At 49.9% G+C, this 25,801-nt stretch overlaps 1 protein-coding gene across 4 annotated transcripts in view; it reads right to left on the reverse strand.

Moving 5' to 3' along the window:
* The window catches only part of KIF21B (kinesin family member 21B), an 80,823-nt gene that overhangs the window by 49,241 nt on the left and 5,781 nt on the right, over positions 1–25,801 (reverse strand). For all 4 annotated transcript variants that reach the window (XM_090025581.1, XM_090025579.1, XM_090025578.1 and 1 more), the window contains exon 2: positions 921–1,143. In XM_090025581.1, coding sequence (XP_089881707.1) covers positions 921–1,143 — 223 coding nt within the window. The remainder of the gene's footprint in view (positions 1–920; positions 1,144–25,801) is intronic.

Here is a 25,801-nt window from a genome sequence, read left to right on the forward strand (position 1 = left end):
CTTTTGATCACGCATCTGAGTTACTGCCAGCTAGATATCGAACCAGATCTCGAGTAGCTTACTCACAAGCATCTTTCAAAGGCCGGTGAAGTTTCCCCTCTGGAGGTAGGCAGCTTCTAGCTCATGAGTTTGGGGGAGAGAGCCAGTTTCAGATGGTAAAGCTTCTCTGTGTCCCCCACATGGCTGCTGCCTCACCTCATGGCCGAAGAGACACCCTCCTAGCCCGTCCTAACTTATATAGCCCCTGTGACCTCATTCACCTGGTCCAGCGGAGGCCAGCCCCGACTGGCTGTCCACCAACCAATTTGAAATACATCACCAGTTAGCAGGCAGACTCCAGCCCACCAGGTAGATGCCCCTAACCCAGGTAGCCGATGCCAGTCACGTGGGCAGAGGGAGCAGGTTTCCCCCCGCCTCAGGAATGCAGCCAGCTCAAGTTACCTAAAGAGACAGGCTGAGGTGTGAATCCTCTGTGCTGGGCCCATCTTAATCACCTTGTCACAGGGCAGAGATTTTGGGGAGAAACCAAGGTGGCTTTCTGCCATACCACCAAGCTATGGGCTTCCCACACATGCATGGCTCCATTGATGCCCAAGCTATACCTGCTGCCTCATTATTCTAGTCCTAGGCTCCCCCTCCACTAGCCCTGCCATAACCCCAGACCAAACCTGAAGCTTCCCAAACCTCAGTTATTCTTGCCCAGACCCTCCAATACGTTTGGCGGATGCCTCAATCCCAGCTCCCTCCCCTTTTCTATCCCAGGTCTAGGCCTCTGCCAGCAAACCTCCCCACCAGCCTGCAGCAACACCTACCATCTCCCTGCAGGTATCTCCCCATGACTTTGCTGGTGTAGGGCTCAGTAGCTAAGCAATACACAGCACGGTTACATTGGCCAAGACAGAGACAAGGAACTCCAGTACCTGTCCATATGCCAGCACAGTTGCATTGTAGCCTTCAAAGCAGCCCTCTATGAGCTTGCCAACACAAGTAGTATAGATCTGTTCCTGCCACGTGTCCAGGTCAAAGACAAAGTCATAGGTGAAAGCCTTGTCCTTTCCCAGCAACACCTGGGGCTCCCCTGGCGTTACTGAGGTGCAAATGTGGCATCCTTCAATCTTCTCCTTTGACAGCTGAGGACGGATCCTGCAGAGGAGGGGACAAAAAAAATTAAAAGGGATCAGAACAATCTTATCCCTCCCAGGGCAGTCTGCAGCATGGAGTGCCTCACTGCATGGGGTCACTCTGCCCGACACTAGAATGCAGCCACCTCTGGGTTGGAGTGGCAAAGTCTGGGCCGGGAATGCCACACCCAAGGGAAATTGCAGGATGCAGCCCATCGGTGGGAACTGGCACATGGCCAGGTTTAAGTGCCCTCCACATTCATTCCACCCCAAGGAACATTGCTGGTCCTTCCCTCTCCTGCACCAGGTGCCTGAGGGAATGAACCAAGCAGGTGTTTCCCTAGTGGGTGGACATGAACCATGCTCTGAACAGCAGTTCCCACCCCAGCCACTTCTGCTCCAGGTGCTAGTCAGCCAAATTCTCTAAGTCACAGTGGACCAGTATGGATTGCACTCTTCCTTTCCTCCCCGTCCTCCTCGGCAGGTTGGGCAGACTCCTCCCAAGCAGGCTTTGAGATGCATGTTGTACCCAGCCAGGATGGGTAAAGGAAAGATCTGCTCCAGGGGTAGACTAGGGATGGTAGAGTTTGGAGACCTAGCTGGTGAGGGGTGGGAACGGGCCCTGTGGCTTGCTTCGCTGAGTTCAGGGCATGGAGAGAGTGGAACAACTGGAGTGGGGAGCTGTCCCCAGGGCTGGGTATTGTGGGGGAAGTTGAGTTGGGAGTGAGGACACAGCTAGTTGTCAGAAGGACAGCTTTTATTAAACAAGCAGTGCAAGGGATCTCATTGATAAAAAGTACCAACATAAGGAGGAGAAGGGGCAACAGAGTTATAGCCATGTACCACAAGACCAGTTATAACAGTGGGAGGGACTGGGGAGTGATGCAGCATGGGATGCCTGGAAGACTGACCGGATTTGTGTCACGGACCACTTGATGTCCACATGCAACATCAAACCAACTCGCAGTCAATTGGTTCAAAAGAGGACCTGATTTTCCAGGTATACTTTTGAACCATTCTAAGCAGCTTTAAATTGGTTTAAACAGGTTTGTCTGTCTGTTCACTTTATGTTTAAACTGCACTTAAACCAGTCTAAGCCTTATGTGTCCACTGTCAATGTCTATATTCTCCCCTACTGCTCTTCCCTAGAGGAGTTGCTCTCAGAACTGGTTCACCTGGGGGCTCCTGCTGCCTCCAGTGTGGTTCAACTCCAAAGCTTCCCCTTTCCCTCCCCAGTCTTGTGGGCTGGACTCCTCTTAGAACAAGCATTACAAAAAAAATCACAGTAGCTTTTAAAACAGGGATGGAAAAAAACCCTACAAACATGAAAATGCAGAATAAATAAATAAATAAAAAGGCTGATCTTTTTTTTCAACCAGGAACCCATTTCCCTCCCACACCCCACATTCTATTCAAGTTCAGATTCGGCCGACACGACAAAATTACAGTTCAGGTTCAAATTAAAAAAAATACCCACTGTAACCAGTTCTCCAGTTCTGGGTTGACTCATTGCCACTGGGCCTGCCTGGGCAGGTACTTTAGAGAAGATAATTTATCTCAAATTCATCCTTTAAAACAGTTAAATAAGAAATAAGCACCATTCAGGATTCAAAACAAAGAGAGCTGGAGAGGGAGCCATATTGCACTAGGGCCATGGGTGGAGTAGGACCACTGGAAGCACTTTCTGTCTTACTCGTGCCATTCACAGGAGCAAAGATACCATACAAGTACTGCAGTGACAGAGCACACTCCTCTCCGGGTCTCTTGCTCTCCACCAAATCAAACATATTCCCTGCAACAAATAGTGTTTTGGAACCAGAATGTCTCCTCCATACAATACCCCCCCGCTACAACCAGATACCACCCTAGGAACTAATTCCCCTTTGTTAAATGGAACACGGGCACTTGCAAAGCATTTTATCACATAAATAACTGGATTCTTTATTTATAAACTGGAATACCAAGCAGCTGCTAAAAACAAAAAAATGTGACAGCACTGCCAACCCCAAGCACCCTCAAAATCATGAGACTGGTCCAAGGAATGAGGGGGTCTCTTTATTGGATTTTTGAAGCCTTGGAGCGGGGGGACATTCCGTTCATATGCCTTGGCACATATAGCTGTAGAAGGCTTAGTAGAAAAATACCTTACATTCTTAAAAAACAACAACCCCCCCACCCAAGAAGAATAATTTCTTCACTGTCCATGAGACTAGGCTCTGAAATAGACTCCTAGCGGGGTGGTGCAGGCACCTACTCAGGAGATCTTCAGAAGGAGACTGGACACTCCCCTTGCTGGGGTTATTTGACCCCAGCAGTCTTTCCTGCCCAGCTAAGCAGCTCACAGAATCCAGAGACTCCAAGGCTTGGACTTTGTGAACAACACCAGGTACCAGACTCAAGATGGTAGCAGCCGTGTTGCCGATGATCTGAGTGAGCAAATGGTACGTTGGGGTAGCACTTTTAGATATGCTAAAAGCCCCAGGGCCCCCAGTCCCAGTGGACATCTTTAGGCACTATGGAAATATAAACATTAATCAGTGAAATGGCAGCAGCAGTGATCACAGACTCGTGTTTGATTAAAATGGAAAAAGAAGGTTTTGTGGTGGTCTCAAGCCCACAGACAGTAGGGGCCAGGAGGTCTTCACTTACCTGGAAGAAGTAAGAGAATTAGGGTCTTGTTGAGCACAAGCCCTTCGCCTCTACTCACTTTATTGGTTAAGTGCAAGCTTTATCTTCACATTTCCACTCACTCATCCTTCCCCCTGTCCTGTGGCGCAGCATATTAATAATGCCCAGCTCTTACAGAGCTCTTGTCATCAGTGCACACTGCACAGGCAGATCTTCCCGTCTCGAAAAATGGGGCACTGAGGCACAGAGTCGGGAAGTAACTTGCGTGTGGCTACACAGCAGGACAGCAGCAGAGCCAGGAGCACATGCAGGCATATCCTGCCATTCAGCTCAGTTCTCTACCCATGGAGCTACACTGGAATAAAAGATGTTGACTTTACCCACACAGAAAGCAACTACACTGGGGAAAGCACGAGAGAGTTAGGTCGGGGGGAGGGGCTATACTTAGCTCTGGGGATGAAGCTATTCTAAGAATGGGAACATCAGTCTCATCCTGGAAGAAGTTTATTTATAGGATTTGAGAGAAGTGACTCACCTGAACGCCTGATATTAGCAAACACGAGCACAAAATTAGATTAGAATAGCTCAAAAAGAGGTTATTCTTTGATGTCACTAAATACAATGGAAAAGCAACAAACCTACAGAGAGGCACAGACGCTCATTCACAGAAGTTTCTCACTAGCTAGTTGAGAATTTTAAACAAGCAAAAAACTCTCCGTAAGAAGATCCAGTTGTTAAAAAATTTTGTGCGCGCTTTTTTTTTTTTAAATATAAAAAGACCTTTCTTTTGTGAAAAATCTCGTATTATTTTCTGGGAGGAAAAAAACAGTTGGACAGAAAGTTTGCCCACTAGTCTATTTACCATAGCAGTAGGCTGCACAGAAGCCTGGTTTGAGTGTATTATATCAGAGAGGACTTTGGCCTTTATTTCTGGTGTCCAGAGAGGCCCACACCGGTAAACTTTTCATGAGAGCCTCCTGCTTGGCTTCATGACCTGGAGTGAGGTTTGGTACAATTTCAAAAGGGGGAGGCAGGAAGAAATGTCTATGTAAAATATCCTTCTCTTATGACCCCCCCCGGAAAACAAAAACAAAACAAGCACGAAACGCCCCCACTTCTTTATTTTGTACAGCACAGAAAAGAACTAGATATCCCATTCATGGGCCTGGACTCTGGTTACAAAATAATGTGCTATTGCTTCCTCTTAAACATTTATTTACTACCTAGATTAATTCATGGCTTCCTGTATAACCTGCACAAAGTAACAGATCCGATGCCAAAGGTTCTGCATTCCCATCCTACCTTCTCATCCATGACTTATCTGCCAACTGATGCAATACCTACTAGGTCGGTCGACAGGCCTTTAGCCTTCTCCTAAATGAATCGTTACCTGGAGCTGTACAGCCCCAACTGTCACTGCTGACACCATGGCTGTCCAACTGGCAGCCCACGGGCTGCATGCAACACAAAAGGAGTTTAAGTTGGAGCCCCCAGGTTCCCACCCAGCCACTCATTCTGCTATAAAATTAAGACCCATGGTTTTAGCTATGGCCTCTAATTTGGAGTACTCCATTTTTGAGACACTTAGGGCCCAAATTCCAGAGCCCACTTTCCCCATAGATTTCACCTCGATTCACTGGTGATCAGATCTAAAAATCAGACCTTGTTATGATGAACTAATAATTGAGGCAGCCAAGCAAGAGGCTTAGATCAGCAGGATGTGTTCATTGGCACTGCAACAAGGAGCTCAGAAGTAACTGGTAGCAAGCCACCCTCCCCTTCCCTGCCCCAAAGGCTCTCGCCTCCCAGGCATCACAGTCCCTTTAGCGGCACGTTTCTGCTCTCAGCCCCGATCTGGTCTCGCTCTGTGGCCGCTGCTGGCTGCTGCTGCACTGCCCAGAGAGGATCATTCAGGGATCCCTGAATTCAGCCCCATGACTACAGTTTGAGTTACAGCAGATCGGAGAGCTCCACACCTTGGTTTACTTCTTTCAGCCCACTGCAGGCCTTGGCAGTCTGTTCCAATGGTTAATCAGGCCATTATCACTGTAAAAGCTAGATCATCACACTGCACTAGTAAAAGCTGTTTCTCATCATACAAATTTAAGGATCAAATAATGCTACTAAAAACAGTAATTAAAAATCAACTAGAGATACCAATTCTAGTGCTAGATCACCACATTTTGCACTAGTGAAAGCTGTTTATCATTCTACAAATTTAAGGATCAAACAATGCTACTAAAAACAGTAACTAAAAAAAAAAATCAACTAGAGATACCAATTCTAGCACTTAAAACACATTAGGGAAAGGCACAGACCCAAGCCAAGAAAGGCTGATGAAGCCAACCTTTCCCAGGCCAGGCCATCTCGAACAGGAGGGTAGAAATCTACATAGAAGCAGAAGTGTATGCGCTCTCAAGTTGCAAATTCGCATGCAGTCCCCATTGAAAAATCCTCCCATTACATAAAATACAACAAGAATGTCCAGATAGAAAGCACTCAGGGAATTAATGGCAAAAAAGTTTCTTTTCCGGAATACTTTTATTAATTCCTGGTAAACCATGTTGGCAGAAAGGGACTCATGCCTCCAAACCATCACAGCAGAAATCTCATGGAGAGGAGCTTTTCAATCTCCCATTTCACATCTTAAATAGTTAATAGCTCACACAAAACGGCTGCCACATCCAAACCCATGGAGTCAGGAGTGGGAATTAGCACCCATAATACCATCTGCACCATGCATAGTTTATGCATCAATTCACAGAAGTTCAAGGCTGGAAGGGACCTCGTGAGATCATTGGGTCCAGCCCTCCTGCTCTGGGCAGGACAGTCTGAGTGATGGAAGGTGATGCAGAAATGTCAAATTATCACAAAACTCTCCCTGCATTTGGGGTCCCCCCACCAAGGATGACAGATTTGAACTCTAGGCCCAATTCAACTTAGTGCCCATAACAAAAGGTCACATTTTCAGAAGAGTTCAACAGTTGGAGCTTTTGTCCTGAATTATTATTTATTTTTAGAAAAATTGTTTTTGACCAACATGTCCCCCGTCCCATAAAAATGTGACATTTTCCAAGAGATTTGGTTTTTTGTTTTCAGAAGGAGAGGTGAGGAAGATCTCAAATTAAAAAGGTTTTGATAAAAAAAAGTAAGTTTTACGAGGATTTTTCCCCCCATTAATTAAAGTGATATTTTTTCACTATTGCTTAAAAAAACCAAAAAGGTATTTATGGCCTCCTGTACTTATCATCTGACATGCACAAGTCTTGCAAAGACTTGGTAGAAAGAGGGCTTCAGGGAACATGGCACTTCTAAGTACCTGTCCCACCTGTGACCCCAGAGATCCTACAATCCAAGCTGAACTGCGGAGGACAGGGAAGAAACACAGAGGAGGCAGGGACTGTGTTCAGGGGGATGGGGGAAAGGAGGGACTACTGGAATAAAACTACGGCCAAATATCAAGAAAGGCTGGTAGAAATCCTGGGCAGTACAATGGAGAGAACTGCCCCCATTATGCAGTGTGACGAGTTGCACTGGCCATCTAGGTTACTGCATAACCGTAATACGGAGACCTGAGCAGAAAACAGCAGACCTGGATTGACACGGATTATGACAACACACACACTTAAAAGGCCCTTCCACCCCATGGTTATAAATCCTCATACTTCGGTACATGAGCCAACCGCTGACGGTGGTCAGATAGAAACTATACAGGTTATAGCTTAATGGGGCTTTTTCTACCTTCCTCTGAAGCTGTTATTGCCCACTGATTTGAGAAGGGAGGCCACAGCATTTGCCACTAGGACTATTGCTAAGCCCTCAGAGATGAACAGACCTGTTAGTGCTGAGGTGAAAGAACTGTCCAGGAGGATTAGTTGAGCTTACAAATTTGTCCGCTCAAAGTTGGAGTGACACCCTTGCTGCATCATGCTTGCTTCTTCCCTTGTATCACTTGCTCTTTTAAGAGCTCCTAAGCATATTGAGGAGACAACAATAACCAGGGATCAATTGAAACAGCTAAGAAACTTAGAGGTTACAGTGTGACAGCAGTGACAAGAGCCAGCACACCCTGGCTTTCTGGACACTTCCCTCATGCCTTGGTTGAATGCAAAGGGACATGATCTGACCACATTTACACAATACATCACAATAAAGCCAGGAGCAGTTCTAGACCCTGAGACTCCAAGCTGAGTACCAGGTGACCCACTGAGAGCTTCATCTCTGGCTTCATTCCTGACCCTTTGTAACATCTTGGGTGAATCAATGGGTTTCCTTCTCCATGCCACAGTTTCTCCATTTATACTATGGGGACAATGCTGGTGACCAGCTTCACAGTGCAAGGATACATGGTGTCCACCAGTGCTCACAAAGCACCTCTTGTTTCCTGGGGTGGGAAAATGCTAGTATAGATGATAACATTTCCACCAGGAAAGAATTTGGAGTCCAGGCACTGCACTGAGGCCTCCAATACTGTCATGTAGCCTTTGCCAAGAAGCAAGGAGACCCCATGGAAACTGGAGAAGGTCCAAACAGTAATGGGAGGACGCTGACTTCACCAAAAGCCTGGTACGAAGGGCACTGCAGTTAATGGACATCCTCCCCTTATTTCAGAGACGGACTCCAAGCACCTTAGTAGCAGCACACATAACTTCAGAAACCTAAGCCTATTTGGCAATTAGGGACTTATCCATTGGTCTCTGGGCAACCCCATAAATACGCAGGGCTGGCAGGAAGCTCACTCCTCTTAACAGATAAGAGGCAGCTTGCCCCAGGCTGTGTCTGAGAAAGATTAAACCAAAGCCCTGTCTGTCCACATTAGGAATTTGGTCTGGTGTCAGCAGCCATTGCCTGACCAGCCCATTGAACTGGCATTGGCAGCAGTCTCAGTGCCTCTTGCTTTGTCACACTTGCTCGGCAGGGACTGCAGAAGCAGTCTGTCCCACCTACACTAACAGATGGCAGGGTAGAGATGCATCTTAGGGACTAACTAGATCAGGGATGCATAAGCTTTTGTGAGTCAGAGCTCATTTCATCAGATACTACCAGATGAGGCTACAGGTAGTAACTGATGAAGTAAGCTCAGGCTCACTTATGCATCTCCGATTTAGTTAGTCTATAAGGTGCTTCTCTACCCTGCTTACTGCTTATTTTTACACTAACAGTGACAGTCAGTCCCTCTATTTCAGGGGTGCCACTGTAAAGACAACTGCTACACCAGGAGCCAGTGTCCTCATATAAATGGGTCTTGACCATGCCCAGGTCCTGCTGGAACAGGCACATTCAACCACCTTGGGCCAGCACCAGCTCCCTCCCCCTGACAGCCTGCAGGAGAAGTTGTATACACGTGGTAATGCTCCAACAGCAACCATGCTGGTCCTGGCTTCCTGCAATGCTATCTGGGAACACAGCCTTCCTAAGGAGTTTGCTACAGTTCAGGCTCACCAACACCAGACCTACTCATGAGAAGATAATTAGCGCCAGAGGGTCAATGGAGAGGGGTGATGGGTAAAGGAGAGAGAACAGAGGAAGCGGACGAACACAAAGGACTTCACAGTGCTCACTGTCAGCGCACAGCAGCCCTGAAAGACTGGAACCTCCCTGACCCATCCAGCGGAGGTGATGGGAGTGAGACAGATGCACCTAGCTGGAAGGAAATGAGGGAGGGAATTAGAAAGCACCCAAGCCCCCTCACCCATTAGGACACATCAAGGCAGTGAGCTTCTTGGAGCCAGGGGGTAGGAAGGAGCAAAAAGACCTGCTCTGGGCAAAGAACACTGGAGCACAGGGCTGCTGGGGATGGAGCTGCAGGTCATCCCTGCCGGGAGAGCCTGTTTGCAGATGTAGGCCTGACAAACTCTGAGAGTCAGCAACATGCCAGTGGCAAGCGTGCAGAACAGGAGGCGGATGGACCCGCTGGCAGAAACAAAGACACGGGCAGGGGGAGGGAGCAAGCCCTTCCAGACTGGGAGCTCCAGCTGCGACAGGGACTGGTGGCACTGGATGAGTCTGGCCATCCCAGTTTCGGAGTCTGGAGCCTGCTGCTGCCAAAAGAGGCACATGGTGCCAGGGGGACCCCCTCTCCTGCATCCGGTCTGTGATGGAGCCAGATCAGAACAGAAAAGACAGACAGGGAGCAGTATATAAAGCAAGAGAACAGACACAGAGGGCTCCCCAGCTGGGAGCCTCTCTGTCTTTTCTTTCTTTCTTTGCTGGCAGGATGTGAAAGCAGCCATCACCATGAGAAGATTGTCATGGCAACCAAGCATCCATGAAGGGGAGGAGGGAAGAAGAAGGAGCAGGAGATGCTCCTCTCTCTCTCTCTCTCACACACACACACACACACACACACACACACACTTATGAAAATACTCTAGATTTCTCCAGCGGCCCTGAGACGCACAATGGCTGGGTTGTTCAGCTTCATAGCTGTAAGCCAACATTTACAGAGAGGGGAACCAATTGGGCTGGCTTCCAAAGCAATGAATGGGTACTGGTCTAATAGCCAGGCTCTGTAAGACTCCACCAGGGAACATTCAAAAAGCTACCGCCCCTGCCTCCTAATAAGGCATGTCAGCAACTCGCTGCCCAGAAACAGTCAATCCAAGAAGATGCCTTTACTACACAGGGCCTTGCCACCTGGGCCCTGGACACCTTCTCTGTGTACAGAAGATCTGGATTTTGCTCCTCAAGAGTGGACAGCCCAGTACTAAAAATGACAGTGCACTCCAGGATCTAACCAATAATTGCCCTAGGGAATGATGACAGAGGACAACCACTGTTTAAAATAGGGCCCATCCATCAGCACATGGCATCTTACCACCTCAAGAGGAGCACGTGGCATCTTACCACCTCAGGAGGAGCACTAAGAAGCCTCTGGTTAGACAAGGATGCTTTAAAGCAGTGGTGCAGAATAGGATCAGACGTAGAGAGTAGTGTCAGAGCCTGTCACAGATCAGGCACTCTGGGAGTGGCTTTTTAACCTGTGATGCTCATAGCCTCGACCCATTCCCCTGAAACAAATCACCTTCCCACAAGCCATGTGGGTGGAGATTGCCTATGGAAGTTCTGCAGAGGGTGGTGCCCAATTGCAAGTGTGGGAACCAAGCACACTGAGTGCAAATCCCACCTTTGTCACCCCTCTGTCTCAGCCTCCCTCTCCTAGTCCATTGCCACTGCCCCTATCAGGATATTTCATACTTAATGGGTGTGTCTATACAAGATGCTAAAAGCGCAGCAGACTACTTCTACTGAGCATTAATTAGCACATCGGGGGAAAAGCCATACTAATTCTACTGTGCATTAGCACATTAGTCTACTGCACATTAGTGTCATTTAAAAGACGTGCACTGGTGCTATTGCACAGTATTGCTGATTACAGCACATTAAGTTAGTACATGTTATTACAGGTATTAAACTTAATGCGCTGTGATGAAGGTGCATTAATGAACATGCAGACATGCCCATAGAGTGGCCTTAGTCCAGAGACCATTACCAACCACTGGTCTGTTTTGCAGCCTTATGCTCCATTAGTGTTTGTTCCCAAATCCCAGTAGCCCATGCAGAGAGCCATGGAGAGCCCCCAGCCATGCCCAAAGCTTAGCAGTTTTGAAAATCTGGCCGTGAACTAGGTCATGAAACACCCCCAGGATGAGAACTATATAGCAACACTGAACTGTGCCACTCCTAGGGGACAGGCACCACTGAACTACGTGCAGCATCACACAGCACAGGGATGAAGGGGGATACACAGCCAAGGACACTTGAGCAGACTCTCCACTCTTGTGCTTAGCACCCCAGAAGGAATGTTTCATCCCCAGGATGAGCAGGCTCTGTCTGTGGTTCATCCAAAACACTCACCAAGGCACATGCCGTCTTGCCACCTACTGGGTGTTTTATTGACCACAGAAATTTGATATGCTATTAGGTCCCAAAGCCCCAGACAAATGCAAGTTCTATCAACTTGCCCTGTGGGCTAGTGCTAGATGCCCAATAACCGTGAAGTAGCTATTGTGTATAAATATGGGAGGTACGCTGCAGAGGTCAACAGCCTGCCCTTCACATAGGAAGGCGGAGCCTTTTACTGCTGGTGCAGAGGGAACTGCAAGCTGCAGCTCACCCCGGATCCTGCTTTTTGATGAGTCATAAAATCATGAATTTAAAAATAACACAGCTGTTCAGTTCCGGCTTCTGTGGTTGACATGCGCTGTCCCCAGAGTGCTCAAAGAAGGGACACTAGCTTGCTTTGCCAACTAACCCAGGGTCTGAAGCAAGGGAACCTTTCCGCTCAATGCAATATCCTCAAACATTACTTCAGACCATACAAGAGTCTAAACCTCCAAGAAGGAAAACCCCTACATAGTGAAAGAGGCACCATGCTCAGGGAGTGAAGGGAAAGGAGAAACGCCTCTTTTCACTGCACCCATTTCTGGGAGACTGAAAGACAGGCCGACTCAGACCAGCAAATTTGCGTCCCTGGTGTGTGACAGCAGCACAGACTCCAGCGAGCTACATGTTTCACAGAAGTTTAGCCTAGCTCCATAGACAGGCTGCCACCTGAGGCTTTCGCCCCAGTGCCACACAAACTTGGCTTGTAATTAAAATTAGCACAGCTGGAATGCGGGTGGGAAATCCCTGCAATGTTAGTGCTCCCTGATATTGGTGGTGTCAACAGAGGCATAACCAGCCAGTCCTATGCCCTGGGCAGTGACAGTGCACAGTGCAGGAGGAGCAGCTGGAGGCTTGCTGCTGCAGGAGGAGATGTCATCTCCTTTTGGGGGAGGGGGTTGTCACCAACATGTTGAACAGCCATTTAAACACTGATTTTGGCAGCAAGCAAAGGTGGTGACATCCCCCCAGCCCGCTGCAGTGAATCTCTGGCCACTGCTCCTGCCCCACCATTGCCCAGGGCACTGAGTGCTGCCCCTGTAGCTTTGCCCTTCCCAGTGTTGCAGCTTTAGCTGCTGCAAAGAAGGTGCAGGGCAAGGGCAAGGGGAGTTGGGGGGGAGGGGCAGGAGGGTGAAACATCCCCCTAGCTCCATTCTGGCACAAGCCCTGGATGCTGCCTCACTAGCCCACCCATGGTTATGCTACTGGGTTTCCACCCTACAAAGCATCTAATTGCAGGGCCACCAAGTCTGGAGGAGAGGTAATTCAGTACAAATACTTGATCTGGGCTGAGAGTGGTGGTCCTCAGCCCACAGCAGGGTGGAAAGTGCAATTAGCTGCCACTGCAGCAGAACTGGGTGCTTTCATGGCTAAAAGCACAAGCTGCTACGGAGTGTGCTAAAAAGCCCACCTCTAGCTCAGGGTCAAGTCATATCCTCTGTGGACTGAACAGCGTGAGACCTGTAACACAGGCTCACCAGTGGGCTGCCCTACATCTAGATCAGGGCCCCCTGGGAAATATCAGTCCTGGTTAGAGCTTCCATGTATTCATCTCGGAAGGACCTAGGGCAGAGCAGACCCTGACAGCATCATCTTGGCAAAGACATAGCCTCTGTTTCCTGTGTGGCAGCTCTCGTGCCTGTCATCTCACTCTTGGATGACGGAGGCTGCAGTTGTCTATTTTTGCAGAAGCATGACACATGTGACTCAGGCTGAATTCATCAGCTGCTCCAATCCTCCTGAGCTTTCGATATGGTATGACTGCCTGCCCAGCCAGTCACCGCCATCCTCTTTGTGCATCCAAAAGTCTCTTCCCACCTGAGCTCCTCTGCCCAGCACTCTGCTGACTTCATAAAGTCAATCCCAGTCTGTATGGCCTGCGTGGACTGTCAGGCAGTTCAGACCGATGCACCTTGCCTGGGTGAAAACCCAGAGGGATTGCTAATGATCTGATGGGGTCTCACATGTTGGTACTGGAGGCACAACATACATCTTGAAAAAGAGTCTATTGTCAACCAGCACAGCTGACATAGAGCACTTCTGTACTACTACCTAGGGCCAGCCCTCGGGCCCGCTGCCCTCTACCCTGACCCTGCCAATCCAGGCTTGTCCCTCTGGCTCATTCTCAAGCCCTCAATCTCTAGCTGGCCCAAGAGCAGCTGCTAGGACAGATGAGGAATCTATTTAACACTCATGCAGCCTCCACCATTGGGGTTTACTCACAATCAACTCTATTGACTGTCAGCATCCACGTGAGGCAGAGTTGTGCTGTTATCTGTATTCTACATATCAGGAACTGACACATCAGGATTAGCTGTGTCCCAGTTAGTAGGAACTGAAGTCTTTTAGTGCCCTATCCCCTGCAGCATCGACTAAAGAGTGCGTGGCTCTTCAGCTCAGAGCCTGGGGGCACTAAATATTACCCCCATGTGAGCATTTCACTCCTCTCTGCAGCAAGACGGGAGCGAATGGCTCCACTCTCTGCTCTCTCAGGTAGCCCAGTGCAGGGTCCATAGGAAAGAGTTTGCTGCTGGAAGATGGGCTGTTTGTACATGGGACACTGGCTGGCTTGGACCAAATTCAAAACAAAGTTAAGCATTTAATTACTGCAGCAAGAAGGCAATCAGTGAGAATCAAATCAAGGTCCCCTGGGAGAGTCAGGCCTGATCAGCAAATGCTCCTTCCCACAGCTCAGATTAAGAGATAGCATTAGTCATCTGCCAGCAGCACATTAACGCTGGCTGAACATACTGCCTGCAGCCACTTCCAGATCAAGATATCTCCATGCCCAGGGTCTGCAGCATTTGCCTGGTTCTAGGAAGACCCATAGCAAAGCTTCACGTTTGCAAGGCAGCCTCATGATGGGGGAACCAGGCCAGGATCCTGGAAACCTGGCTTCGATTCACAATTCTCCCATAGACTCCCTTGAGAACCTTTGGCAAGTCACTTAGCCTCCCCTGGATTTCATTTGTGCAATGGGGCAATAACACTGCCCAACTCCATAAAGGTGTGGGATGGCTAAACCAGTCAAAACTGCAAGGTGCTCAGACGCAAGGGTAATGGATGGGTACTGGTCACCTTGCTGACCTTCCTCCCAACTCCCCCAGCTTTTCAGGATCAACATTGGACCTACCAGGGGTGGGGGTGGGATTTCTATGCCTTCCTGCTCCCTAGAGTCCCCCTTCCCAGAATGCAGAGCTCTAAAAGAACTATTTTGCTGCCCTCCTATAATCCCCAGCTCTAGACTTTCCCAAGCTTAGGAAGACCTATAAACCAAGCATTGGCAGCCAGCACCTGCTGCTCATTAGCTCTGGCATGGCACACCTGTGCTGATCAGCTCCATCTGCTCTCTGTGCCTGTACTCAGGGAGCAGAGTTTCAGGGAGGTAGATCCAGTCTGGGATCAGGGCAGCTGGGAAGGGAACAGCTTATGCTAGGGATTTGCTTCCAAGACGAACAAACATGCAGGGTTTTGACTAGGGATTCAGGCTCCAGCCAGGAAATACACACAATGTACAGAGAGTGAATGTGATGCCCAATGCTGGCTTGGGCCCACAAGCACTCAGGAGGGCAATAACAGGGGTTAAGCATTAGTGTCCTTTTCTTGATCATTTAGAAATCTCCAGGCCAGGACAGAGCAGGGGGATGGCTGGCTGACTTCTGTCTCTCCCCATGGAAGTCAGTACATCTTTTCAGATCTGGACTGGTTTACAAGTCCGCATACCAGAAATGATTAAAAAAAAATGCCAACCCCTTCCACATAAAAACTAAATCGAGGTGCTGCCTTGACATCTACAGTGCACCCCCTGCTTGGATGCTGCATCCCCCATCTCTGGACTTACCTGTTCAGACTGTGAGCTCTCTGGGGCAGGGTCTGCCTACACAACACGTGGCACAAGGAGCAAGTGGTCTCAGTCAGCCACTAGCCTAGACACTGCCCTAACACAGATAATAGTAAAAGCTGCTTCCCACAGGTTACTTCTAGACTGAGAGATGTGGAGCAGCCCTCACCACTCTGCAGACAAGATCTCAGTATTTCATGCCTGGTACAGAGATGGCAGAACCCAGAAGCTAACCAGAGCCCCGTTATACCACAGGGCACACAACACTCGCTGTTGCCGGCGAGGTCGTGCCAACTCACACCTGCACAACCAACAGCAGCTTCTATTTTACAGTAGTCTGAGCCTGGACATCGCACTGGAAGCAGAACTAAGCCTTACCGCAGTCCCCTGTGTGCAGGCCCAGTGTCAGGGGTGCTGGGAGAATCTCTGTTCCTGCTCAGCACATGGCAACTTATTTTGTAGAATGAAAGGCTTAGGGCAGAGGGACTCTTCTACTCCACATCTGTAGAGCACTGAACAACCAAGGTGAAGCCCTTCTGCATTTCTACCCCAGCACAGATGCATATTTTGATGGACCCCATCATTAGGTGATACTGGCTCAATGACAATCTTAAATCACCAGCAGCACCTGGACATTCCCCAAGGTTTCCATCCAAAAACTGAACCAGCTCCCGCCTGCTTAGTTTAAGATTAAAAAGGACAGCAGGACTCCTCTCCTGCACCTCTTCTGTTCCCTTTCCCCAAATGGGGCACCTACTTGCCACACTGCTCTAAGCAAGCTGTTTCTTGTGTAAGGAGGCCACAGCCCAAGAGACTGTGGAACCTATAATGAAGAAGCCAAGCCAGAGCAGTCACAGGGCTGAGACCATGGGAGATGAGATGGCAGCGCAGAGGACCATGTGGGGGTAAGGAGGGCAGGCATTCAGTGCCTGGGAGCAAAGAACCTGCTATTGTTGGCTTCTCATTTTCCCTGAGCCCAATTTCTCAGCGTGCCTGGTTCTTAAGAGCCAGGGTGGTTACCCCCTGCAATCCCAACCTTTAAATTACTCTATTGTGTAAGTCATGCAAAGCAGGGCCCTTCTGCCCAGAGCAGTGCAGGGCTGTCTGTCAGTATAAAGGGGATTTCAGTGCAAGGTACCGGACAGAGATGCAGGCTGACCTTGGAGGGCCAACATGTCTACAGTCACTGCACAGCAGCCCCCTAAACCCTGGCCTGAAGCATGAGTCCAGAGAAGGAGTAAGACTGCAAGACTCATTGGTGAAGCCATGACCTCTCCTCAGTGCTACACCTGGAGAGAGAACAGGTCATTTCTACATTGTGTAGGAGTCTACAAAATCAGCCCTCTCCACCAAGCACTGTGGGCTGCCAGAGCATAAATCAATGCAGAGCACACAGGAAAGAAAGAGTTAGGAAGGAGCTTGCTAAAACCTAATCTCTTCCAATGGTGGGTGCAAGCATGAAATACAGATGAGCAGAGACTGGCAATGAAGCTCGAGGGGCCTCTTGGTCATAGTCTGGCTCTGCTCAAATGGAGACCTGGGGCGGGCAGGGGGTAGGATGGAGGACAAGCTCCTGTAATCCAGGCCTGCATAGCCAGCTGGGTAAGAATGGGATTCCTTCTGTTCCCAGGTCTAGTCCTGCCCTTCTGCTGCTGCTACCCATTTCCCAGGGAAGCAAGAGCTCTCTCACTCAGCACTTGGACTGGCAGCAGAGACAGAAATCAGTGGCCCAAATGCTGCAGGAACAAGGCTGCTTGTAGGTTTGTTCCTCCCTGCCTGCTCAGTTGCACGTGCCGAGAGACTTCCAAGCTGCAATGTCATTCATAACACAGAAAGGCCAAGGAGCCTGCACGGCCCCATGGAAGTGGGTGCTGTACAAGCTCTGTCCTTCCCCAGAGTACTGAGGCTCTAAGGAGCACTCCATGGCACCATGCTGCCAGTTCCAAATAGACCCAAGCAGGGATGCAAAATGAAAGCATCAAGCCCCCAAGCTGCACCACCATAGCTCAAAGCGCTGCAGTCAGCTGCCATTCAAACTGATCAAAGGGCCTATGGCCAATCGGATCCGGAGTGTGGAACAAGGAGCACCACACCCAAACTCCATGCACAGGCGCATGGCCATTTATCCGCTCCTCTTTACTCTGAGCAAATCTCAACATCCATGCCATGGCAGGAGCTGGTGATCCAATTTCTGCACTCTGACAACCACCAGGCTCCATAGGTTTTAACAGACAAATATTTTCACTAGTTGTGACTGATGCTGGGGGCTGCAAAGCTTTACGGGTCTTTTCCAACCATGTTACATAGCAGGAGGTCCCCCCATTTGTCTTGCAGCAGCCTGGATCTGGTTTTTGTTTGTTTGTTTTGTTTTTAAATAATATATTTCATGTTCCAGGTCAAATCAGCCAGATCAATCCCAAATCATATAGATTGAGCAGAACTTAATTGTTCCAAAAACCACATTGACTGAGCAGGCAGAACTCAATCATTTTAAACACCATGTATGGTGCTACAACTGGCGAGCATCCTCTGTCCCAAGCTCTCACCCTGGGACTTCACATACTCACAAATCCATTGGCAGGTATCCTATGTGAAGGCCCAAGCCCAGAGAACTTGGGATTCAGATGCCCCCACACAATCTTAGCCCACAAGAGGCCAAGAAGTAGCAGCTTGGACCTGTCTGCACAGACAAGCTCCCAATACACCCCCATGGCCACTCCAAGGATCAGACCCTGTTGCCCCATACTAGGCAGGCACTGCAGCTGATGCATGGTAAGCCCCAGCTGTACGGGCGATGAGGCTGCTTTGGTTTTAGACATGCTTTCTACCCAGCTGATGCACGAATCTGCAATAACACACTTTACCCCAACCTCTTCTGAGTATGACCACCAAGAGCAGCAGCTCAGGTAGCAGCAGTCATACTCTGCTCATCCCTTTGCGAGTGCCAATACAGATGACAGGACAGAAAATGCATCCTGATCCCACTCTGCTTCTTGAAAGCCACAGGAAGGTTCCTCTTGCAGTCTTGGTGCTGTGGGTGTTTCTGGGCTGCTCATCCTCTCTGGGCCAGTCAGTAAGAGACGCTATGCCCAGCAGAGCCTGCTGCTGCAGCCTGGCAGTTGTGAGCCCAGCTCCCTTCCTAGCTACATTTGATCTGAGCCTTCAAGAGTGAGATCTCCAATCCAGGCTCTTCCTCCTCTGTAAGCACAAGTTGCACACTGGGGACCAGCCACTACTCAATCGTGTCATTGTGCAATCTATTTCTTGTCTCCTATGAGGAATGTAGCCACTTAACGAATTCACCTGGATTCATCATTCTTCTTCACTCCCATTGTAAACTAGCTGTCCTGTTCCTGTGCGCTGATCAACAGCTGCTCTGTTCCACCCCAGACTTGGCTGCATTTCACTGCTTGGGCTCCTCTTTGTGTCACACTTACAAATCACATACATGCATGGCCAACTCTTCTCTCTATATCTACACATGGACCCAAGCTAAGGGGGAAGGTACTCAGCTTTAGCTGCAGCACTGATGGCTGGAAAAACATCACCCACAGTTTCATTAGATAGGCTGCAAATGCTTAAGGGCGGTGAGCCTTTGTGCTTCAGCGCACGCATCAACCAGCCACTGAGGGTGGTTAGCAAAAGCTTTCCTCATAGGCTGAGTGCATCCTAAATTGCCAACCAGCGGATTCCTTGCACCATCCTCAGAAGCAGGAGATGGAGCCAATACTGAGACAAGACATTGGGCGTAAACAGCCCCTTGTCCAAACTACTACCACACAGAAGCCCTGGCCTGCCATCACTGGAGATGCAATGAAGACGACACCTTTGGTGAAGGTTTAAAGTTCATGATTTGGCTATTTTCCACCCCTGGGCTTACTCAGTTACTCCTGGGTGGGGATTTGGTCTGGGCGCTGTTCATAAGCCTATGTGCTTGTGTGTGTGTGTGTGTGCACACACACACACACACACACACACACACTCTCTCTCTCTCTCTCTCTCTCTCTCTCTCATTCACTCATTCTGTCCTAGCCATGCTTCTGATCTGAGACTGTGACAGACGAGACAGAAAGAAAAGGCCCAATGGGAGCAATAACAGGCTGCTTTGTCCCTCAGTGTTAGAGGTCGTTTTGCTGAGCGATAATGCTCTCTGGGGAACCCTTTTAAACACGGCAGGGGGAGGAGGGGAGGGGAGGGAGGGCTCTAGGAGCTCTCCATTCCTTTCCTGAATTCAAAGCCCTGGCCCAGCTTGGGAAGGGGAGCTGAAGGTTAACTCACTCACCTTTCACCCATGGGGCTTCAGGCTGGAGCCACATGGCAGGCTCCTAAACTCAATCCACAGGACCTTGCTTAGCTTTTCAAGCTGTGCCATCCCAGGCTTGGGGCAGGCTTGGCGACCCTGGCCCCTAACCAGTGGAAACCAGAGCCTGAGTGGTGCTGGGGCTTTGGGGAAATGGCTGGTGCTGTAGTAGGCAATGCAGTCAGCAAGTCCTTGACAAGGGGAACTGAGCCCTGTGCTACCTCAGAGGTTTCCAAACAGCAATGTGAGCCAGCGACAAGAGCCCTATCAGCCCACGTGGGACGAGGTTGACCTTCCCAGAGGCCCATCAGGGAGGAGGTTCCTGCTGGTGCCTGACCCATGGACGCTGCATCCTGTATGAGGTTAACGATACAGGAGGGGCTGCCGGAGCAGGGCAAAGCCAATGGGCAGGCAAGCTGCAGTGCTGCACCACTCTGGGTCAGGGCATTGGTGACTGGAGGGAAAAGTTAGTGCCCCCTTGGGCAGGGCAACCCAGGGTGCATGAATCAGGCTTGAGCCACATGGGGAGAGGCTGATCCTGGACTTTTCTGTACATGGCCATAAGGCCTCCCAATGTCATTTGGTCTCATCTCCTCTGGGGAGTGCAGAGGTCTGCTTGGAAACGGTCAGTCGTGGGGTAAAAACATTCCCTGTAGGGGACTGCAAACAAATCCTCTCGGCAGCCTTGCCACAAGAGTGAGGATCAGGTAGAAAAAGCTTCCTGCCTCGTCCAGTGATATTCTACTGCTGATGTGTCACACACAAGGCAGGCAGTCAGACCCTGGCACTGCCATGGCCCAAAGGGCACAGAAGCCTTTGAGGCACCCTCAGCTTGGGTTTTTCATAGTCTTAAACACATGTAAGGTCCTTCAGGAAAAAGCGGACTGAGAGCATAACCCAGGAGTCAAGAGATCTCGGTTCCAATCCCCATCTGAGTTCCTGACGTTGGGCAAGTCACATAAGGCTTCTCTGCACAGGGAAATTAATCCGGAATACAGCAGAGTGCATGAACTTAATCCACGTTACATCAAACCACAAGAAGGCATTTTTAGTCCAGAAGGAAGCTGTTCACAAGGAGCTGTGCTGCTCCCCAGCAGCTATGCAGGATCTTTTCCCATGCAGACAAACTCCAAGTCTCTCCATCTGTAGAATGAGGATAATAGACCTGCCCTCTGCAGAGTGCAAAGACTGTGAAACATTCACAATGGGGCCAGATAAGTGCAAGAGCTCAGGGCAGCATGCCTGGCAAGCAGACTGACAGCTTCCCTCTGCAGCCAGCAGAGTCCTGGCACAGCTAAGGGGGCAACACCCAAAGAGACCTTTCATAGGCAAATCTGTCACTGGGTTTTGCATCCCAGCCTGACCAAAGCCTCAGAGAAGAGAATGGGCTCTTGTTTCCTCATCTTCTCAGGGGTATGCAACAGGCTATGACTTTTGCCCCGAATATACTGAAAAGCCAAAATACATCTAAACGGTGGCTGGTTAATAAACATAAGAGGACTGCCCTGGCATAGGCAGAAGGTGCATGACGGCGCAGCAGGTCTGCTAAGTGGATCAAGATGCTCTGTATCAAAGCAAACGGAGCCTTGTAAATTTTAAACGCCCGCCTTCACATCAGGAGTGACAGACTCAGACCTGCTGGGGGAATCACTCTGGCACACCGGGGTCACATGCTTAACCTCCAACCCAACTGCGGCTACAAGAGAAGCCTGTTAACATTTAATGTAAACGGAAATTGCCCAGCTGTGCACAGCCCGCTGCTACCAGCTCCTCCTGGGAAGGGGGCAATATCTGTGGTGGAGTCTTCTGTGACCTCCCCTTGCAATACAGCATGTCCCAGTCCTCCTCTCTGTTTAATCTAACACCATCAAATATTTTGACAGCATCTGGTAGGGGATACCCACTCTGGGACTACAAGGGCCTGGCTAACAAGTATGGGAAGGCTTAACTTGATGGACAGAATCTACTTCTCAGTTCCCACCAGGGATCGCTGGGGAAGTCCCCGCTTCCTTCCCTAGACAAGTGGATCAGGGGTCAGATTCAGTGACGGTCATTTGGAGACTTAACCATCATTCTGCTTACCAGCACCTCTAATGCTGCTTTACCGCAATCAATACTGCTAGTACCAGAGCAGCTCCAGAAAGACAGAACCACAGCTGAACACAGCCTTGGAGCTTTAAAATCCCACACAACTCACTTCGACCTGGAAGGACGAATCCCAGGGAACAGCACCGATGTTCCCCGAGAAACTTCTTTTCCAGGCAAGATTCACCCACGTAGGAGTGTACGGGGAGACCAGAGTTTTCATCCTCCTCTTTGATGCCAACCCTCTATCGAGGCAGATCTGGGGGAGCATGCTATGGTGCACCTGCACCCTTCCTCTGCTGTGTAGTGCACATATCGGCAGCCCTGGTTCCCTGCTACCTCAGACACCTGGGTCCCCTGCAGAATCCAGGCAGAAACCGAGCTGAGACCATGCCACAGCAGCAACCAAGGACTCTGAGTACCCAGAGCAGATAAGGATCCCCCCACCCCCCGCTCCTGGTACCCGCTTCCCTCCAGTATTCAGCAGCACCTCTCTTCCCCCCCACATAGCAGACAGGCTGAAAGAATTGGTTGTGGGCTGTTTTATTCCCACTGCCCCGCAGAGCAAGGCCCCAGCCTCAAGCAGCAACCCCCTGCACAAGGCTAAACAGACAGCAGCAAACGTGGCCAGGATTTGAACCTGGGACTTGTCACACCCAAAGGGAAAACCCTACCCCACAAGCTGAACCTTGCCCTTAGCATGCAGATGGAGCCACCTGCCTGCTTGCACACAGCTGGGAGGGGTGGGTGGCTTTGGGAACTCGCAGCCACAGCAACATGGACACGGGCCCCCATGGCAGCACCTGTAGCTCAGACTGTGCCCCTCATGGGCATAGGGCTGGGGGGAGGGCGGGTGGTAAAGAATCTGACCCTGGGTCCAAAGGAAATGTCACTGCATAGCTGGGTTAGGGCAGCTGTAAGGTCCATCCTGACCCTCTACAGGTATGTCTGTCTGTCTATCACTCTTGTCTCTACCCCTCTCTCTCTGGGAAACTGCTGTAACAGCTCATGCTGCTCTGCTGAGTCCTAACAGCTAGCTCAAGGGCAGAGCTGGGATTTGAACTCTCCTCCCCCTGGTTCAGAGACACTGGGCAGAAAGCCGTCAATCCTGAAATGCCACTTTTGAGTGCTGCAGTCCTTCCAGTGGCTGGAGTGGCTGTCCACAAACCAGGACACCTAGGTTCAAGTCACACCTCCGTGCGAAGTAGAAGGTTGACGCTGCATCATTGTGCAGTACAGCCAGTCTGTAAGGGAGCAGGGTCCCAGGCAGCCATCAGCTGGGGTAGGAGGTTTATAGGTTTGATTCCTGCCAGGAACCTCTGAGCACTGACACCATCATGTTCACCACAACCCACCCCTCCACCTGCTGCAGGAAGGGAGAACCCACCTGTTGCCCCCACTGTCCTCTGGTAAATCTAGCACCCAGTGTCACTGCTCCCCGCAGCCCCCAGCTAGAGTGGAGCAGGAGCAGGTCTGGGGCTTCCTCCATGCTCAGCTGGGGGCTGCACCGCACCCCCACCACCCCTTCCTCCCCACCCCCCCAGTGTTCCCCCTTTAGCCAAGGGGCTCCACCTGCTCCCCTCCCTATTTCCCCCATGGGCTGAGGGGCGATGTGCTGTATGCTCCTTTACTAAATCCTAGATCTGCCATGCCCGCATTTTATCAGATGTCAATATTTTGGCGTATGGAACTTGTGTCCTTGTCTCTGCAATGTGCCTTTAAGCAGCAGGGTCTCCGCAGGAGAGGCACAAGTCAGAGCAGACTGTCACTGTACAGAGACACCCCCCGTGCTCTCATATGGAGACCTCCCTTTACCCTTCTAGCACACCACGCTGATGGCAAGTGTATGGTTCTTCTACATCAGGGGGAAAGGCAGTAAATGAAGAATGGCACATGTCCCTCCTAGATGTTGGTCCATGTAGATAATAAGAATCTACTAGTGCTTTTTTAGTGCAAGAAGAAACAGCTTGGAGCAGTTATTTTCAATCACAGTGTCAAGACAACATGAGGTGCCATGAGATCCTTTTAAGGGTGCCGTGTTATTAAGACTGATAGGTTTGCAACACCTATATGGATAAACCCAGAGACTTCAAACAGAAATCCAGTGTCAGAAACATCCTGACCTGTTGTGGGCTTTCTGCAGTCTTTGTAGAGAAGACTTGTTCAAAAAAATGAGTGAAAGCTCAGAGCTGATTTTCTCCACTGGTCCTTTGGGTCTAAAAAAAAAAAAGGTTGAGAACCACTGGCCTGGAGGCTAACTGCTCTGGAGCTGTGGGTGCTGACTACACCCAATGCCTGCACAGGGTGGGGTGAGGTTCCCAGTGCACACACTCTTTCAAACTGAGGCTTTTACCAGTTTAGGACTTCATGCTTTAAACACAAAATGAAAGTATGAATCTGTTAGAACATTGCCCTGTGAGGCATTTTCCAGGTTACACAGAGGAGATAAAATATTCATCCCCCTCAAATGTGAAAGCCAAGAGGATCTAATAGAATTTGGTACCTAAGTCTCATTGAAAACCAAGGGCATCTGAGCTCCTAAATCTTGTAGCACTCCTGGAAATGTCACCGAGTATGAACCCCTCCAGCCAACAAGTGAGACCTCCCCCATGCTGGATGACCCCCTAAGTCAGGATTACTTTTTTATTACAAAAAGGGGCACCTCCAGGTACTTTTCCCAAACCTCCTTTTGCGGGCCACCCCCACTTTTCCAACCTATTTAACACTTTAGTCATAGCAGGTGTATGGTTGATCTAAGCCAGCCTTATAAAATTCCACCCACTCTCACACCCGAGGCAAGTGAGCAAATCGAAGGCTATTGTGTGCGCGCCGTCATTGCAGCATATTGGAGTGCTCCCTCCTAGCCACCAGCACAAAGGCCGGCTGAGGGTGTGTTGTGCCTGTACTGGTAAGTTTCTATGACAGCTTTATGAGCTTGATTTAAGCCTTCTCTCTGCAGCAGTGGAAAAACCAGACCCATAAACAACACAGTCAGGATCTGGGAATCCAGAAGTGACCAATTAGCAGCAATATCGGCGCTGTCCAGTGTGACATGCCTGTGCAGCACAGAACAAACATGCTCAGCTGAACCGGTAGCCCAGTTACCAGGGGAGATCTCCAGCTGCATCAGTGCACTGGGAATGTGAAGAGGGAAACTACAATTGCCCGGGCTCATCTCCTTCCCATAGTTCATGGTCAGAATCCCGACCATTCACTATATGTGATGCTCTGTGACCTGGGGTTTCATTAAGTCGGCGCTCCATGTCCTCAGGCAGCTCCCCTGGCCATTCACTTATTTACTGCCTCATTGCAGGGAACTTCCAGTGGTTCCAGCCGCAGCCCCATCCTCTCGAGCGAGCCGGACTTACATTTTTTTAGATCCACATGGCCTTTAAGTAACACGCATATTAGCAGACAGTAGAGTATCAGTGCTCGTGAATGCCCTGAGAAAGCACCAGCTTGAGCCAAGTCAAGTGTAGTCAGATGTTCATCTCTTGCCTCATCCAACAGCTCAACCAATGCCCCTCAATCCCCTCAACAGCCTTGATGACACTCTTTAATTCCAACATGCAGCTCTGCCAATGCCCCTCTGTCCCAGCTGTTGTTCCAGCTGTGAGACTCTCTGCAGCTCTGCCAAAGTATCTGAGCTCCAGCCTGTTGCCCTCCCTGCTAAACCTTTCCGGCAGCTCATGGATGCACTGGGGGCTAGGCTGTGACCAAGACGTTACAGGTCTCAATGCAGACCCAGGGGGAGAAAATCTGGGCCAAGCTGTCCCCACACACCTGCAAATACCACCTACGTCATTCTGTGAAAGGAAGGGTGAGGCCTTGAAAAAAAGCCAACCCAAGTCTGAGATCTGCAGATGCAGACACTCCCACCTGCCCCACCTCTTGAAGGCACAGCATCCTCATGGATCTGGTTCCCATCTACAGCAGCAGCCA

The sequence above is a fragment of the Crocodylus siamensis genome, chromosome 13 (assembly GCF_052110815.1).
Source record: "Crocodylus siamensis isolate JL-2025a chromosome 13, ASM5211081v1, whole genome shotgun sequence".
Taxonomy (NCBI): Eukaryota; Metazoa; Chordata; order Crocodylia; family Crocodylidae; genus Crocodylus; species Crocodylus siamensis.